At 52.3% G+C, this 18,074-nt stretch overlaps 1 protein-coding gene across 1 annotated transcript in view; it reads right to left on the bottom strand.

The window, feature by feature from the left end:
- DSCAML1 (DS cell adhesion molecule like 1) overlaps positions 1-18,074 on the bottom strand; it is a 136,005-nt gene that overhangs the window by 59,822 nt on the left and 58,109 nt on the right. The window contains exons 4-6 of the mRNA XM_063311025.1: positions 6,039-6,185; positions 2,420-2,698; positions 771-1,046 (exon numbers count right to left, since the gene is read on the bottom strand). Coding sequence (XP_063167095.1) covers positions 771-1,046; positions 2,420-2,698; positions 6,039-6,185 — 702 coding nt within the window. The remainder of the gene's footprint in view (positions 1-770; positions 1,047-2,419; positions 2,699-6,038; positions 6,186-18,074) is intronic.

The raw sequence follows: 18,074 nt of genomic DNA on the forward strand, positions 1-18,074 counted from the left end.
GTTCTTATCACTCATTATCAGAACATTCAGGGGTAGCCACTTCTATAAGTTTAAGTGTTGCATGAAGAAGGTAGGTCTTTGCCGCTGTAAATGCTCATCATCCAGCCTTACAGCACCACCCAACTGCATTGTAGCATTACTAGGAGGAGGGAAAACCTCTCCATAATCTAGGGTCTGTCTGTCTCTCTTTACCACCAACTACTTGATATGACCTCTAGCAGGCTTCCCAAGGGGGTGGAAGGACACTGCCCTTGGAGACCATCAGCACTGTCCCCCTGCACCAGTCTCCTGCTGCTTTTGAAGACCCTTCTCTGGAGCTCAATGACTTAAAAAGCTCACTAGAGTCACAAGAAAGTTGGCAGTAGGAGTCCTTTTGTTTTTTTCCCCCTTTTGGAGGTCTCTGTCAATCCCGGTGCCCTTTCTGGTTCTGCCTCTAAGCAGTTTCCTAGGCCAAATGCTTCTATTTTGACAGTAGAGGGAGGCAGGACTTTCTCAGACTTTCTTTCCAGCCAGGCATGGAGAATGCCAGGGGTCTCTGCTAAGCAGAGAAAGAAGAGCCAAGCCCCCCAGATACCTGCATAGCATCTCTCTTAAGGAACCAAAAGGGGAACACCATGGAGAGCCACTTCAGCAGAATAGGGAGCCCTGAGCTAGACAGATCAAAGGTCTGATGATTCAGGATCTATCTATCCTTTTTCACAAAGAACCCAGGAATAGGCAAGGAGCCACCATGTTGCCTAAAAGCTCTCCCTCCAAAGTTGGGTGCTCACCCTCCAACACGATAACAGCAAAATCCTGAGCTGTCTGGACCTTCCTGGTGGCAAAGCACTGATAGGCCCCTGAATGGCTCTTTTGGGCAGCCGTGATGAGCAGGGTCTCATTGTGGATTCCACGGACAGAGACAAAGTCATCCGGAACCACCAGCTCCGTGTTGTGGAACCAATGGATGGAGTATTCTGGTGAGCCAGAAAGCGCACATGAGAGGATAACTGTGCTTCCAATACCAGTCTTTAGCTTCTTTGGTGTAAGAGTGACATGCAGTGGCTCTGCGAAAGACAGAGAGGGAGAGAGCAGAGCCACTTTCAGAGAGGTGGTTACCCAAATACAAGCTATCCTTGTCTAGCTATAGCACCTCAACCCCTCTTCTCAGTCCCATCATCCACGGCCTCCCTGCAGGGACGCTAACACAGGGTAGAAACCAAGAGTTGGGAATGTCAGGAACAAGACATCTAGATTCTTGCCTGGGTTAGAGAAAAATGCAGCCAAGTGCTACCACCTCAAGTTTTCTAGAATCCCAGAGCAAGATCACCACCCCGATCCACAGCATTTCCTTTGTGAATTCCAGCTGACAGAACAGGTCCTTGAAGGCTTCCCTCCATTCCCTGCCTGAATGTGGCCTACAACCACAGAAAGCAATGTGGCCTACAACCAGCTTTGCTGGATCAGGATGAGGCCCATCCCAATCTAGCCAGATGTCTCTGGGGACTCACAAGCAGGAGGTGGAGTCCTTCCCCTCTCCCACCATTGTTTCTCTGCATCTGGTATCTGGAGGCAAGCTGACTGCAACTCAGAGACAACACTGAGTCTTCAAGACCAATAGACTTGACAGACCATGAATTTCTCCAATCTTCTTTTAAGCCACCCAAGTTAATGGTCATCACCATATCTTGTAGGAATGATATGAAGATGCACTCTTCTAAATCTCCTTCCAGTCAGCTTCATCGAGTGACCACTGGTCCTACTTTTTGGAGGGGGAGAAAAACTTCTGCCTATTTTTTCCATGTCTGGCATGATTTACTACATCTTAATCATATCTTTTGTCAAATACGATGACCAGAACTGGGCAAGGTACTCTAAATGTGGACATACCATTCATTTGAAGAAAGTTAATACAATGCTGGCATTTTTATGTTCAAACCATTTCTTAATGATCCCAAGCATGACATTCTTTTTCACAGGTGCCACATACCAAGTCCCCGTCTTCACTGAATTGTCCACTGTGATCCCAAGATCTTTTTTCTGGTTAGTTACAGACAGCTCATAACCCAACAGTATACTGTATCTGTGGAGTTGAGGGCTTTTGCCCCAATGAGCAGCGTTACTTACTGTAAGTAAGTCCACTTATTTAAATGGAAACATTTTTGTTATTTGATTGGGCAATCACACAAAGAGATCCTTCTGGAGCTCTTCATAATAATTTTGGTTTTGCACCTTGAATAGTTACATTTCATTCATAAACATGGCTAGCTCACTGGTCTCCCAAGCAGCCAAGTCCCTCAGATGTGGATTCTCTGCAAGAATATGGAAGATCCTGGAGCACATCTGTGCTCTTTCTTCTCGTCCTCCTTCCCCACCTTCCCCCTCCCAGTAAAAGTGTTTTGGTACACAGCACCTGGGAATTAAGTCATCAGCCACTCACCAATTACTGCTAGGGTCCCAGTGACCTCGGCAGACCCAAAAGTGTTTGTGATTTCACAGACGTATGTCCCACTATCCTCCACACGCAAGTCACTGATCGTCAGGCCTGTAATGCGCTTGGTCCATCGGCTGTCAGCAGGCAGCGGCCTTCCGTCCTTTATCCATCGGATTGCAGGATTCGGGTACCCGGAAGCAATGCACGGCAGTTCCACAAGTTGCCCTGCCTTTGCTTCCTGGGATTGGAAGCTGTCTAGAATGGTTGGGATGGATTCTGCAGGGTCTGAAAGCAGAGAAATGAATGGGATTCACGTAGTACAATCCAACTCAAGAATCCCCAAGCCCAAATTCTACGCATAGAGTGCATTATTATGCAAGGTACGCTCTCAAACCCTTTTAAGTATTTAGTCTCTCCTCCCGAATTAGCTTGAAGGTCTCTGCAAATGATGTGCATCCATTTAAAGTTCATGCCAAGCCGAACTCTAAGAAGAATCATGGCCATTTTGACAAATATACAGGAACTGCTCCAGATGAGGGTGATACCAACATGGAACGACTCTGCTCCCACTATCCCAAAGAAATGTGCAGGGCAGCTTTCCCAGGTGCACAAAACAGTAGAAAACATGACATGCGAACTCTGGGTCACATTTCTATGATTCCACACACCAAATTTTCTTTTCTTTTCTTTTTATTTATTTAAACATACTAAGACAACAATAATCATTAAAAGGCAACACAATATACAACAGTGTAAGTAAAGGCCAATAGCACAACATATTTAAATCCCTAAACCAATTTTCCAGATGGGCTCATTCAATGTCCTAGCCCAGGGCTTGAGAAGGAAAACCAAGTTTTTAAAGTGGGGTTTCTCAACCAGGATTCTGTGGAACCCTTGGGTTCCACGAGAGGTCACTAGGGGTTCCCTGGGAGATCACGATTTATTTGAAAAATTATTTCAAATTCCGGCCACTTCACATTAAAGAGATAGGTTTCATTCTTTATTTTTAGTTTACAAACACTGTTAATGCATGTATACAGGCCTACCCATGAAACAAATATAATAATTTTGTAACTTCTGGCCCATATTTGAGCCTGAATGTGCAGGGGTTCCCCAAGGCCTGAAAAATATTTCAAGGGTTCCTCCAGGGTCAAAAGGTTGAGAAAGATTGTTTTAATAAGAAAGGCCAGCAGGGTCAGGACCATCTAAATCTCAGGGGGTGTGCTGTTCCAAACAGCAGGTGCCACAACAGAGAAGGCGCGCCTCCTGCGTGCCAGTAGATGAACCCAAAATATGCTCAGTCTGTCAGATCTCATGGAATAGGCAGACATAATTGGAGATAGGTGGTCTCGCAAATAACCCAGCCCCATGTCACAAAGGGCCAGTGCCACTCACAAAATAGTGATGTTACATGGATGCACCATGGTATGCTCATAATTACCTGCACTGCTGCATACTGGACCAACCATAGGCCACCAGCTGGCAATTTGTGGATGTGGTAGTAAAGGTAAAGGTTTCCCTTGACGTAAAGTCCAGTCGAATCCGACTCTAGGGGGCGGTGCTCATCTCCGTTTCTAAGCCTTGGAGCCGGCGTTGTCATAGACACTTCCGGGTCATGTGGCCAGCATGACGACTCGGAACGCCGTTACCTTCCCGCCGAAGCGGTACCTATTGATCTACTCACATTTGCATGTTTTCGAACTGCTAGGTGAGCAGGAGCTGGGATTAACAACGGGAGCTCACCCCGCCGCGCGGTTTCGAACCGCCGACCTTCCGATCGACAGCTCAGCGGTTTAACCCGCAGCGCCACCGCGTCCCTATTGTGGATGTGGTAAGAGCAGAGAAATAATCATGTTTTGCCACTCTTATTGCCACAAAGTTATACTTAATAAAGGGTCTTATCCATTGCTCAGATTCACTCTTTTTTTTTCCTGCCAGTGGCACTCCAGTCATCTCTGGAGCACCTCTGAAAACCAGAGAGTTTCTGGGATCCACAAACAGAGATGGGAGCCAATCCAAGGTCATTGACACCCCATCTCCCAGGCAATGATTACGGTGTATTAGTTGAACCATCAGAGTCTCAAGAACAAGCCCAGGTTCCCTCTGGAATCTAACAGGATCTATCAGGTGCCTGAGGCAGACCCATGAAATAGATCGATCCTCCCTGCAGCAGAGAGTGCCTGCAGAGGATTCTGAGGCCAACAGAGAGTGATCTGACCACAACAAGGGACTGACAGTAACACCCCCCCAACTCCAGGTCCCATCGCCACTCCCCCAAAACAGAAATGGGTGACCAAAGCTGTGAGTTGGGCCCTCAATAATCTGGGTCAGCGGAAGATGAGAAGCTTGTTATTCGAGACAGGTGAAGAGAGAACGATGCAGTTCTGCTCCACAGCCAGGCTAAGCATGGGAGCAAAGGAACTGAGAGAACAGCCTCTTGTTTAGCCAACCTTTGTCCAGCACATCCGCAGACCTGCCTTTCCACAGGCATTTGCTGAATGACTTCTTTTAGGCCCACCCAGACAGGATGAGAGAAAGGCTTTCCCCCTCACTGGCCAGGGTGGCTAAGGACCAAAGCATTTGGGAGCCAAAAGTCCAGGCTCCCCCTTCAGCAGGACCTCCCTGTCAGACCAGGAAGGCTTTTCTCCCCAGCATCCTTGACGCTTCTGCTGCTGGTGAGCAAGAGGCAAGAAGGCTCAGGCTTAGCCAGGGGTAGCTTTTCCTCCAGTGCCCCAAACTTTCACAGCAGCTGAAGGTTGAGTAGATGGGCGGGCTCAGCAGAAGAAGAAAGCCCTGTTTCTTAAAACTCAAGAAGCACCAAGGGATTTTTGTACCACCTTGGTTGATGGGAATGTTTCTTCTTAGTTGCCTGAAAGTAGGTCTCCTTTCCATTTGGGGGGTTAAGTATCACGTGGTGCTGACCCTGACTCTGCTGGTCCAGTGTAGAAAACAGATGGGTGTTCAGGCTCTCCTGACCAGGACTTAGACCTCCTAACTTGTTTCTGTGGGTAGGATGAATCAGACACAGCTTAGCTGGACTAGAAAATGACCTTTGCTGCAAACAGGCAGAACACCAGGCTGCCCACTCCCAGTGATTCAAATCCAGAGTGTTTTCTTCCTGTTTTTCCCACAAATTTAAGGACTGTTTGAGCAGTGCTGGGTGGCCTTGAAACTAAGCAGAATCATAGAATGAAAAGATTGGGGGCGATCTTAGAGGTCACCTGGTCCAATCCCCTCTCCAGTGCAAGAATCCATTGCCGGCAACTCCTCCACCCTGAGAACTGCAGGCTCTCAGCTGCTTTTCATACTGATTGTTCTTCAGAAAAAATATTTTACTACTGTGGGCGTGCCTTCTGGAGGGCTTCCTCACATCAGCAGGGCCCCAGAGTGGCAAAAGCAGAAGACACAAACCCTGCTTGCATCCTTGCCTGCCTGCCAGCTGAGGAGGATGTCCAAGAGCAGCCTCGTGGCTTTGCCGTGGGGAAGCGTTCTTTCGCTAGCACTCAATTCCAGATGGTCACACCTGCTTCGCCCTTTTGGGAGCCCGGGTACCAGCCATCAAAGTGAGCCAAAACTTAGCCACACTCACTGTTCCCTCCCTGGGAAACAACCCAGCAAGACCTACCTGAGACAGACAAGCGGGCACCATTGCTCTGCCGCGTCTCACCACTGTACTTGTGTCTTGTAATGCATCTGTAGGTGGACAGGGCATCTTCCTTCTGGACGTCGGATATGTACAACCCACCATAGAAAGTAATGAAAAACCTATTTTCTGGAAGAGACAAGCCGAGAAAAGGAAGCTGTGTCAGCATGCTTGGGTCCTGGAAGACCAAAAGAGTAGGTGCGGAGAGGAAAACAGTAGCAATGCAGCATAAGGAGATATCCTGCAGGCTCTAAACCTCTTCCATCGGAAGGCAGAGAGCAGCAGAGGGCCTGGAAGGGGAGCTCTGGGCTGAGGCCCAGCCTGGAGGGGTCTCCTAGGTTCTCCCCTTGGCAGGCTGGAACTAACAATATCCTCTTGGCCCCCTAAATTAACCATTATTTCTAGTCTAGAGATACTGAGGTGCCTTAAGACAACTTTGGGACTGAAACATTATCCTGTCAGAGGAAGAGAGGGCAGTTTACGCCTGTCTACAATCTCACCCACATGGAATGTGTGCATATGTGCAGGTACTATGGACACACTTTGAAGATGAGATGCCAGCAATGAGACCTCCTCCTTTCTCACACACAAGCATGCAGCCCGTGCTTGTGGAAAGACCAAGGATGCATGGGGGCTTGCCATCAAGAGACCTTGACAGAGAAGCACTGCCAAGGAACGCAATGAAATGCAATGAGCTAGAAATCTGTCACCACTGACAGTCTGAGAGAGTTGGGGGACAAGTTGCTCTGCAGCCCATAGGGGTGGTCTCCAGCTACCCCGCCACAGAGTCAGCTTGCCAAGCCAATCCCTGCCTGCCAGCATGGCTAGAAGCCACGCTTCTTCTCCAGGGCATCCCCAACATTTGAGGGAAGCACCCTGCCATGGTCCTTCTCTTCCCTGGAGGACCACACCCCTCCCCCCCCCATCCTCAGTACAAGCCTCATCAGTCCAGGCAGAAGGCAGAGGCAAGTCACGGGCTGTAGTTCACAGTCATCAGTCTGGAATATGGGAAAAGAGGGGACAAAGAATCCAGACTCTCCCAGCTGCCTGCAAACCAACAGCCTGGAGCCTGTCTGCCTTGGAATTGGGGGGGGGGGGGGGATGCAGTTGCTATGGCAACAGGCAACCACTGCTTTGCAAATGGCTGCTCTCCCCTGCCCAATTTGTATGCACATTTAATTGATGGAGTAGCTTTTCAGAAGCATCAGCTTCTCATATGCTGCAAGCAAGGAAGAGGCCTGGGGGAAGGAGGCTGCACTAACAAAGAACATGCTAAGGGATTCCCTGCTCTGGGAAACAAAGGTGGGGGATAAGGGCAGATCCTCCCCCAAAAGAAAGGAACATCAGCAGCCAGAACTCCCTTTAAGCCAACAGGCTGCAAAGGGAACTGCTAGCTGAGCTCAGCAGCCAGGCCAGGAGAAACCCTTAGACCACCTGGGTCTGGGCCAACCTTTCCCATCTGGAGAGGGTGTAGAAGGAGGACCTTGCCACCTACTGCTCAGTATCTAGGCTGTGCCCCAGAGGGCCATGTAGGGGGCATTGCCCTGTTCAATGGCCTTGGGTCTCCCACTCAGCAAGGGTGCGCATCCTGTTGTATCTCCAGAGACAGGCCTTCTCCCCAGCTGAAATCAGTAGCCAGGGCTACTGCTGGGCTACCAGTCACTTTCCATATAGACTCAAGAAACCACCTTTTGAGGGCTATTTTCAAAAACCCAAGAAAACCAATCTTACCATGGTTTCATGTGATGGCCTCGTTATCACCACACTAAGACAAGGGCTGGTTCCAACAACACATTGAACTATTTCAGCCTAATCAAGCCACTGTGAGAATTTCACCTTTTCAATTCAAGCCACCAAGAAAATCTGAGTGACAAATGTGAGGAAAGGAGGCTCCCATTCATAAAAGCCTTTTCCCCACCACCCCTGGGGGTGTCACCTCTCCTCAGCCACCAAGCCTGCCTAAGCCGGCAGTGGAAAGGGACCTCCTGCCCTTAATCCCTTCTCTAAGTACAGCTCTATCTTTCCCTGTTAAAGGATTAACACCCATTCCTCATTCAACTCTTGCAATGAGATTTTATTTCTAATTACATCGTAATAAAACTGGGAGCGCTCCCAGGGTTTTCGCCAAATGACTTGTAGACACTCTACAAGATTGGATCCTACTTGGCTGCATTGTAATAGCATTTTCTCTGACATTCATTAGACATGCATGAAGGAGAGGGCTGAAGAATGGAATTGCATTTAAATGGATTTCCTGGGAAGGAGGGAGAAAGGGGAGGGGAGGGGAGGGATTAACAGAGGCTGAGCTCATTGGAGGGCATCCTACCTGGCCCACCAACAAGCAAGGCAATCCAGAGGTCAGAACAGGCAATACAGGATTTGGGTAAAATGCAGCTTTTATGAAGCCACACTGCAATTATTTTGTATACATTTAATATATAAGCACCGTTGCTTACATTTTATGTCATCACTTCTCACTGCTTCCTCCCTCTGCAGTCCTGTGCATAATTTATCTGTAACTAGAATAACATTTCATGCACCCAACAAAGTGAAGCATACCCCTATGGCATAATAGATCAGTGACTGTCTGAGTTGCCACATTCAAATACATTGCAAAGAAGCCAGATAACTCCTCAGTCACAGGAGGGATGTGAACAGCCGCCACCACTTGGTCTGAGGGGTTCATGTTCCCTTGGCAACCCTAACCCTTGACCTGAGGTTTTCTAGGAGATGTCCAGCATGTCACACAGTCACAGCAAATTCAGGTAGGCTTCTCTGACCATTCCACCCTGGCTGAAGTCTCTGCCAACAGGAGACAAATGCAAGAAATCCAAAAGAAAAGTAAGAATGCTCTTTCATTTACGTTACTGCAGTCTTTGTGGGACACAGAAAACCCCCTCTTTCGTGAGCTTGGGGGCACACAAAGAAGCAGAGGAGAAGATGGCAACCCTTAGCAAGAGGATTTCCCATTCAATCTGTTACATTCTTGAGGAAGAAGAGCGCCAAGGCCTTTTAGAAATAGAGGGGGCTGCTCCTTGCAGGGGGGCAGGTCTACCAATTTTCCATGGCTTGATGGGACAGTATTGCATCAAGGAGCCTCCAAGAAAACTGAAAACTGGAAGATGCCAAAAAGACAAGAAGGAAGATTTCTTTCCACTATGTATGGAATTTGATACCTTCCAGGAGATACCAAATCCAAGCAGATTAACCAATTAATGAAAGGCTAAAATAATCAATGGTAGCATGGAGAATGGAATCTGTAGGAATAGGACTCTCTAGGCCAGTCTGAGGCACACAGCAGTTCCACTTTTGGGCTCTCAGAGCCTCACGGCTACTGGCAAAAACAAGCTGGGCCAGAAAGGTCAATACTGGTCTGATCCAGCTGTAGGGGTGCTTGTCTATTCCCTTCATTTGATTGCGAACTGCCTGGAGTCAGATAAAATAGAGTGGTATATAAATGATTATTTATTTATTATTATGTGTTGGCACAGAGAAATGCCTGCTGGCACAAGTATGGCTCCTTGGCTGGACTGGAGCTGCCATCCTCTGCTGCTGTGCTGAGACCTTCTCTGGATAAACATCCCCAACTGCTACCCAGAAGCCACATTCGCAAGCAGGCCAATGACCCAAATTTTGCTCAGGATGGGTGTCTGGGAGCAGGGAAGCAAGGAATTTCTTGAATATGTATTGTCAGGATATGTGATGGTGGGGAGCAAAACAGTGTTTCCTATGAATTCTGCCTCCCTGCAACCAACCTCAGCAATTTAAGCCATTCTTAGAGAAGTGGGCACCGCTGCTGCTCTTCCATTACTCTTTGCTCTTTTTAGGAGATGCACTAAGTTTCCCTATGACAAAAATCCAACCTTTTTTATGAGGGGTGCAAGACTAGCACTAAGGAACCTTTCCCAGAAAGCGGTTTAACAGGGGAGATGCAGATTAGAAGGCTGACATTTCCCCAAAAGCACACCTTCTTGGGCTTGCCCAGAGGAAAAGCAAATGGAGTCCCTTGGCAGCATTTGAAATCTTTTGACTAGAGTTTGGGTTGTTATGTTTGCTATTGGAAAGAAACTCAGTTTTGGGGGAGAGGGGATGCTTCCACTAATAAGGCAGGGTGCTCCCACCTCCATCCACAGATCTCCTGACTAAGAGGAAAGAGAGAGATACAGTATGTAGCTCCTAATGTGGACTGCCCACCCCCTTTAGTGACCCATGCATGGCTGAGCCTGCTGTTTTCAAGACACCCCAGTCACCCATGTTTCCTCTTCTAGTCAGGTTTTTTTCCCACTAAAATATGGAACTAATCAAACATCATGCTAATGAAGAAAAAATCTGATTAAGATATGCAGAAGTTTGCATCTCAGAGCATAAAACAGGGAACAGCCTGGACTGGGCATGGTGGTCTCCCCCCTCCCTACCCTCATTATACCCAGATTGTTAAGCAAGGCTTCTTGGCTTGTCAATTCAGTTTCATCAGCTTCCGGCATCTTCACTCCTGCCCCACCCCCAAGAATCAGTTTGAACTTTCCCAATACCTGGATTTTGCAATGCAGCACAAAGGCCCCTGAGATGGATCCTAATAAAAGATAGTGCCTCCATCTCCCCCTGAAGTTCTCTGCCTCCAAAAATCCAGCATTCAGAAAGGACTAAATTTGCACAAATACTGTGCCTATGTTGGAAAATGTTTAAGGGAACAGGTATTGGTGCAGAGAGAGAGAGAGGGAGAAAGATTTTTTCAGAAGCCCAAGCAACCCCACCCCACCCCCAATTCTGAGAATAACAGAAGAGTTGACGACCCTCCCCAGCTTTTAAAAACCAAAGCAATCTCTTCTACCTAGGAAATGAAGAACAACACAGCATCCTGTACATTCTGTAACCTAGCAGGTCTGTGGGAAAAGGGGGGGGCAAATAACTCTCCCAGTTCAGAATAAGGTAAGGACAACTGGCCTACAAGGTCACCACTGAGCTGCTACGCAAACAGGGCACTGTGGCAGTGCCATGCTAAAAGCTATCCTCCATCTGCTGGCTATGCAAGAAGGAACAAGACAGAGCAGGGACAACAGCCCATGTGAGAAACCAGCCAAAGCCATAAGAATAACATCAAGGTATTAGGAAGGAATGCCAGGCTTGGGGGTCATCACCAAATGCTATAAAGGAAGGAGCCTTTGGAACATAAAGCTGAGAAGAGCTCCCAAATCAACAGCCATCTCTTGCAGCAGAGCACCTTCTGGGCAAGCCATCTGCAGCTGGCTTCTCTATCTAGGTGATGGGCTGCTGAAGTTACCATCACTTTTGGTCTTCCAGCACCAGAAGAGACTCCAATGCTAGCAGAAGCCTGATCCATTGCGTTAATTAAGAATTTCCTTCAGGTCTCAGCAACTGAGACGCTCCTTAGAAGGGGATCCCCCAGTCTGTGTTCTCCATGGAGCAACTGTGTGTCATGAGTGCCGTTGAGCTAAAGTAATCAGCGCAATGGCACTCATGACAATGACAAGGAAATAGGTGAAGGGGTACAAGTTAAGTAGCCATCAACCCACAACGACTAACGGCTAACAAACAATAGATAAACGGATCACGGAGCCACCCAAGCCATCAGCAGCAATACCACGGGGATCGCCCAGCTGAAAGCAATCAGCAGAAGAATGAAAACCTGAGGATGGGCGATCCTAGAAACCCTCAACCAATGGCAGGGCAACGCATGGGACAAAGGGGGGTGACGTGACCGAGAGCGAGGGGGCGCTGACCGGCGCGGGGTATTTAAACCCCGCACCGGCGCGCTCCTGTCACTCTCAGCTTTTTCTAACAACGTTGTACCTATCCTGAAATAAACCAGAGCCTGCTTTGCAACCCAGTGTCTGAACGTTATTCAGAGGTAAGCAGCGCATGACATAAAGCTGAGAGTCATAAACTCAGCCTCGCCGAGCCCCACCGGACGACAACGAGCCGCGGGAGGAGTAGACGGCGAGAAGACCAGCAAGATGAGGCCGGAACGGCGCGGGCAAGGAGGGCGAGCCGCGCGGCAAGAGACAGAGGAGGACCGACCGAGGCCAGAGGCACCGCGGACCCCCGGAGCCATGGACGCCCGCCCCACCCGACCCGAGCCTCAGCTCCAACCCCAAGGGGAGATGGCGACGGAGGCAACCCGACCGCGGGAGGGAGCAGCACGACTTCCGAAACCAGCGGAGGACCCCGCGCCCCACATCGCACCCCAGCAACGGGCGTGGAGCGACAGCCCCACGGTGCTCGACACGGAGGAGGACGACGGAGACACCCATCAGACGGAGGAGGAAGCGGACCCGCGGCGGAGGGACGATGAACCCCCCCCCCCCGAGGACGCGCCAACGGAACCGGCCCCAGCGGCGGTGCGGGTTGTGGACGAGGAGGCACGAGCTGAACTCGCGGCCATGCGGGCTCAGCTGACGGAACTCCGGACCATGCTCCAGGCGCTTATGCCCCCCGCGCCACCCAATGACGTCCCCGCACAAGCCCACACCCCGAGCGAAGCACCGAACCCACACGAGCCAGCGGAAAGCCAGCAGACGGCACAGGAGGCCGACACCACATCCCGGGAAGCGAGAGGCGGGGCCGCGCAAAACGCCCGGGCCCCAAAGGACTTCCCCATCTTCTTCGATGGGACCCCCTCAAAACTCTCGTTTTTCGTCACCAACGCTAGGGAGTTCATGGGGAGGCACGGACACTCCTATGACTCCGAGGCCGACAAGATCGGCGCCGTGGCAATCAAACTCCAAGACAGGGCGGCGGACTGGTACGTCCAACTGTACGAGTCCAGCTCCCCCGCCCTCGCCACCTTCCCTGCTTTCATCAACGAGATGAAAAACTATTTCGAAGACCCCCTAGCCAAAGTACGGGCGAAAAGCGCACTCCAGAGACTTAAACAGGGCGCACGCACGGTCCCTGACTACGCCCTGGAGTTCAAAGCCCTCGCGGGAAAGGTCTGCGACTGGTCTGAGACCACCCTGCTGGAAATCTTCAAAAAGGGGCTCAACCGCGACGTTCTCCAATGGGCCCTCTACCGCGACGACCCAGAAACGTTACACGGGTGGATCCACCTCGCGGGGAAAGCCGAACACGCGCACCGCACCTTCCTTATGACAACCACGGAAGACACAAACTACGTCGGGAAAAAGGCACCCGCACCACACGGGGGGATGGCCGGCCCCATATACCCTAAAAAGAAGTTCAACCGGGAGCCCTGCGGGAGGTGTGGCAAATTAGGGCACAAGACGGCGGACTGCTTCGCCAACCGACCGCCGACCAGCGCGCCCAAGCCCGCCCCGAAAATTAGCCCCAAACCACCCAACCCGGGGCCGCCCCCTCACCGCCGAATGACCGTGGCCACAGCGACACCGGAAGAGGGCTGGGACGCTTACTGGGGAGAAGAGGACAATACCGACCCCGACCAGCCGGCGGGAAATGCTCCCCGCTTGCCCTGAAACGCGTGGCGAGGCAGGCGGCGGGACAGCAACGCGAACCACCTCAACGAAACGACAAAAGCTCCGTAATATTGGCAGCAATTCAACTCTCTGCCGGCAACGGAGCCACCACGGCCGCGGCACTAGTGGACTCGGGGTGCTCAAAAAACCTTATCCACCCCGACCTAGTCGCCAAACTCGAACTCCGCTGCTTCCCCCTCCCCACGCCGCTGGCATTCCACCAGCTGGACGGCTCCACAGCGGGGGGGAAACCAGCCACGCTACAAACCGAGCCGGTCACCCTGCAAATGGGCACTCACACCGAGCGCACATCGTTCGTAGTCACGCCCATCGGACGGCCCATTGCAGTCCTGGGGATGCCATGGCTCGCGAAAAACAACCCGCGGATCAACTGGGCGACCCGCACCTTCACATTCGGCGACGGCGAGTATCGAGCACCAGTTCCAGCTGGCAAAAGCAACCCCACGGTAGGACGAGCGGAGGCGACCACACAAGACAACGCCGCTACCACTGCAGACCTACCGGAACAATACGCCGACTTCTCCGAGGTCTTCGGAGAAGCAGAGGCAGACCAACTACCCCCCCACCGCAAGACGGATTGCCGAATCGACCTACTGCCCGACGTCCCCCTACCTAGACCAAAGATCTATTCGATGACCCCGAAGGAGATGGCAACCCTCCGGGAGTTCATCGATAAAAACCTAGACAGGGGATTTATAGAGCCAGCATGCTCACCGGTCGGAGCCCCCGTCCTATTCCGGGAGAAGAAAGACGGGACCCTACGGCTCTGTACCGACTACCGGGGCCTAAACGCGGCTTCCCTGTCCAACAAATACCCCTTACCCCTGGTGAAGGACATGCTCGCCCACCTGTCCACGGGCAAAGTCTTTTCCAAATTGGACCTGCGCGAGGCGTACTATCGCATCCGAATCAGGGAGGGGGACGAATGGAAGACGGCGTTCAACTGCCCCCTAGGCGCTTTCCAGTACAAGGTACTGCCCTTCGGACTCGCGGGGGCCCCTGGGGTGTTCATGCAGCTCATCAATGAGGTACTGCATGAACATCTGTTTAAAGGGGTCCTGGTCTACATCGACGACGTCCTTATTTACACAAAAACATACGAGGAACACGTAACCTTAGTCAGGCAAGTCCTCGACAAGCTCAGAAGGGCGCAGCTCTATGCAAAGCCCACAAAGTGCGAGTTTCACAAAGACCGCCTAGACTATTTGGGGTATCGAATCTCCGGGGACGGCATCGAGATGGACCCCGCAAAAGTCGAAGCGGTACTAAACTGGGAGCGGCCCCGCAACAGACGGCAACTACAGAGCTTCCTGGGATTCGCGAATTTCTACAGGTCCTTCGCCCGGGGGTTCGCTGAGATAGCCCTACCCTTAACGGACCTCCTCAAAACCAAAGGGGTGGGGGACACCAGACGCGCCAAGAACCCAGGCACAGTGCTGAATTGGACTCCCGCGTGCCAGACCGCATTCGACAAGCTGAAAGCGCTGTTCACGACGGAGCCAATCCTCGCGCACCCGGACCCAGAACGGCCGTTCGTGGTCCAAGCCGACGCCTCAGACTTCTCCCTGGGAGCCATCCTCCTACAAAAAGACTCCACGGGGCTCCTGAAACCATGCGCCTACCTGTCAAGGAAGTTCTCCGAGACAGAGAGGCGATGGCACGTCTGGGAGAAAGAAGCCTTTGCGGTGAAATCGGCACTAGAAACATGGCGTCACCTACTCGAGGGAGCCACCCAACCATTCGAGGTCTGGACGGACCACCGGAACCTCGAGGCCCTACGAACGCCTAGACGCCTTAGCCCAAAACAGGTCCGATGGGCACAATTCTTCAGCCGCTTTGATTTCCAGTTGAAGTTCATGCCGGGCAAGAAGAACTTCCTGGCCGACGCCCTCTCCCGGCTGCCCCAAGACGAAGAGCCCGCCCCAGACACCATTGGGACGGTCCTATCCGCCTCGCAACTGGGGATGGCCGTGACCACCCGAAGCGGCGCACGGAGGCAGCTCGACGCTACGGCGCAGCCGACGGCGGGACAACCGGCGACGGAAAGAAGGCAACCGCAACTACCAGGGGGAATGCGCACGGACCTCGCCGCCGCCCTCAAAACCGACCCCTGGTTCCTGGCAAACCCCGACAAGGTAACGATGGCGCAAGACCTAGCATGGGGGGAAGGCAGAATCTACGTCCCGGACTCGCAACGCCAGGCGATCTTGCATAGGTCACACGACGCCAAGCAAGCGGGACACTTTGGGTTCCTCAAGACCCTACACCTAACACGGCGGCAATTCTGGTGGCCCGCGCTCAGGCGAGACGTAAAAACCTACGTGGCGTCCTGCCCAACGTGCGCTCGGGCCAAACGGGCACCAGGCAAACCCGCGGGGCTATTGCAACGGGTGGCAGAACCCTCCCGCCCATGGGAGGAAATCTCTATGGATTTTATAGTGGACCTCCCACCCAGCCAGAAGAAAACGGCCATTTGGGTGGTGAAGGACTACTTCTCAAAGCAGGCCCACTTCATCCCCTGCACGTCAGTCCCATCCTCACAACAACTAGCCAAACTCTTCCTCATCCACGTGTACAGGCTACACGGATGTCCCGCACGTGTGGTGACCGACAGGGGCACACAGTTCACCTCCAAATTCTGGCGGGCCTTCTTGAAGCTGACGGGGACCCAACAGGCCCTGTCTACGGCTTGGCATCCGCAGACGGACGGAGCCACTGAGGTTCTTAATGCCACCTTAGAGCAATTTATACGATCCTATACGAACTACCACCAGGACGACTGGGCTGAACTGCTCCCGTTCGCCGAAGTCGCATACAACAACGCCGTCCACACGAGCACGGGAAAAACCCCCTTCGAAGTAGTCTCGGGGCGCGACTTCGTCCCCATACCGGAGCTACCTCAACCCCCGGAACCCCAGGTGGACGCCAGCGACTGGGGACGGAAGATCGCGGAAGCATGGCCAGTAATCACGGCGGCGCTGAAGGAGGCACAGGCTGCTTACAAAGAGCAGGCCGACAAGCACCGGCGCCAACAACCGACGTTCCAGGCGGGGGACATGGCCTATCTCTCCACCAAGTTCCTAAAGTCAACCCAACCCTCGAAAAAACTGGGGCCTAAGTACATCGGGCCGTTCCGAGTCACGCAATTAGTGAACCCGGTAGCAATACGCCTGGACCTGCCACACAACCTCCGGAGGCTCCACCCGGTGTTCCACACCAGCCTCCTAAAACCGGCAACCACCTCCCGATGGCACCCAAGCACGCCTCAGCCCGCACCGCTGATGATCGACGGGCAACACCACTTCGAGATAAGGGACATCCTCGACTCACGCAAGCAACGAGGAACCCTACACTATCTGGTCAGGTGGAAACACTTCCCCCACCCGGAATGGGTGGCGGCGCACAACGTTAAAGCGCCTGACCTGACCAAAGCATTCCACCGGGCATACCCCGACAAACCGCAATCAAGGTCAGCAAAACCAACCCCCCCCCCCGCAGGCCTCCCCCCGCCTCCCGTGCCCCAAGGGAAGGGGCCCCCCCCAAGCCCGCGACTTGGGTGGACCTTCCCCCCCCCGGGACTCACTCCCCCCGCCCCGGGCCCACGGGGTGGTGACAAACGATCGCCAGCACCCTCCCCCCGCCCCCTGGCCGCGGGGGAGTGGCAAGCAAGTCAACAGGGCAACCTGGGGGCAACGCCCAGGAGACACAACAAAGGCGACGCACTCCAAATAAGCAAAAAAGGGCCCTACCTGGAGCTGAGCAGCACCCGACCAGCCACGCCTCTCGCCTCGCCGAACTGAGCCAAACAAACAGGGTGTGGTTGGAGCATGCGCACGCCAGGTCAGAACCCGAGCATGCGCACCATGGACACACCCTGGGAAGGCACGTGGTAGAGGGAGGTGCAAAGGGAGGGGCGACAACTACTCCGGCGGGAACTTTGAAAAAAAAAAAAAAAAAAAAAAAAAAAAAAAAAAAATGGCGTTTTGACAGCTCCATGGGGGAAACCCAGAAACCCGGGGGAGAACACTATTCGGAAAGGGGGCAGTATGTCATGAGTGCCGTTGAGCTAAAGTAATCAGCGCAATGGCACTCATGACAATGACAAGGAAATAGGTGAAGGGGTACAAGTTAAGTAGCCATCAACCCACAACGACTAACGGCTAACAAACAATAGATAAACGGATCACGGAGCCACCCAAGCCATCAGCAGCAATACCACGGGGATCGCCCAGCTGAAAGCAATCAGCAGAAGAATGAAAACCTGAGGATGGGCGATCCTAGAAACCCTCAACCAATGGCAGGGCAACGCATGGGACAAAGGGGGGTGACGTGACCGAGAGCGAGGGGGCGCTGACCGGCGCGGGGTATTTAAACCCCGCACCGGCGCGCTCCTGTCACTCTCAGCTTTTTCTAACAACGTTGTACCTATCCTGAAATAAACCAGAGCCTGCTTTGCAACCCAGTGTCTGAACGTTATTCAGAGGTAAGCAGCGCATGACACTGTGTAGTGCAAGGACTGATGAGCTCCACAGCAATTTCCCAATTT

The sequence above is a fragment of the Candoia aspera genome, chromosome 9, assembly GCF_035149785.1.
Source record: "Candoia aspera isolate rCanAsp1 chromosome 9, rCanAsp1.hap2, whole genome shotgun sequence".
NCBI lineage: Eukaryota > Metazoa > Chordata > Lepidosauria > Squamata > Boidae > Candoia > Candoia aspera.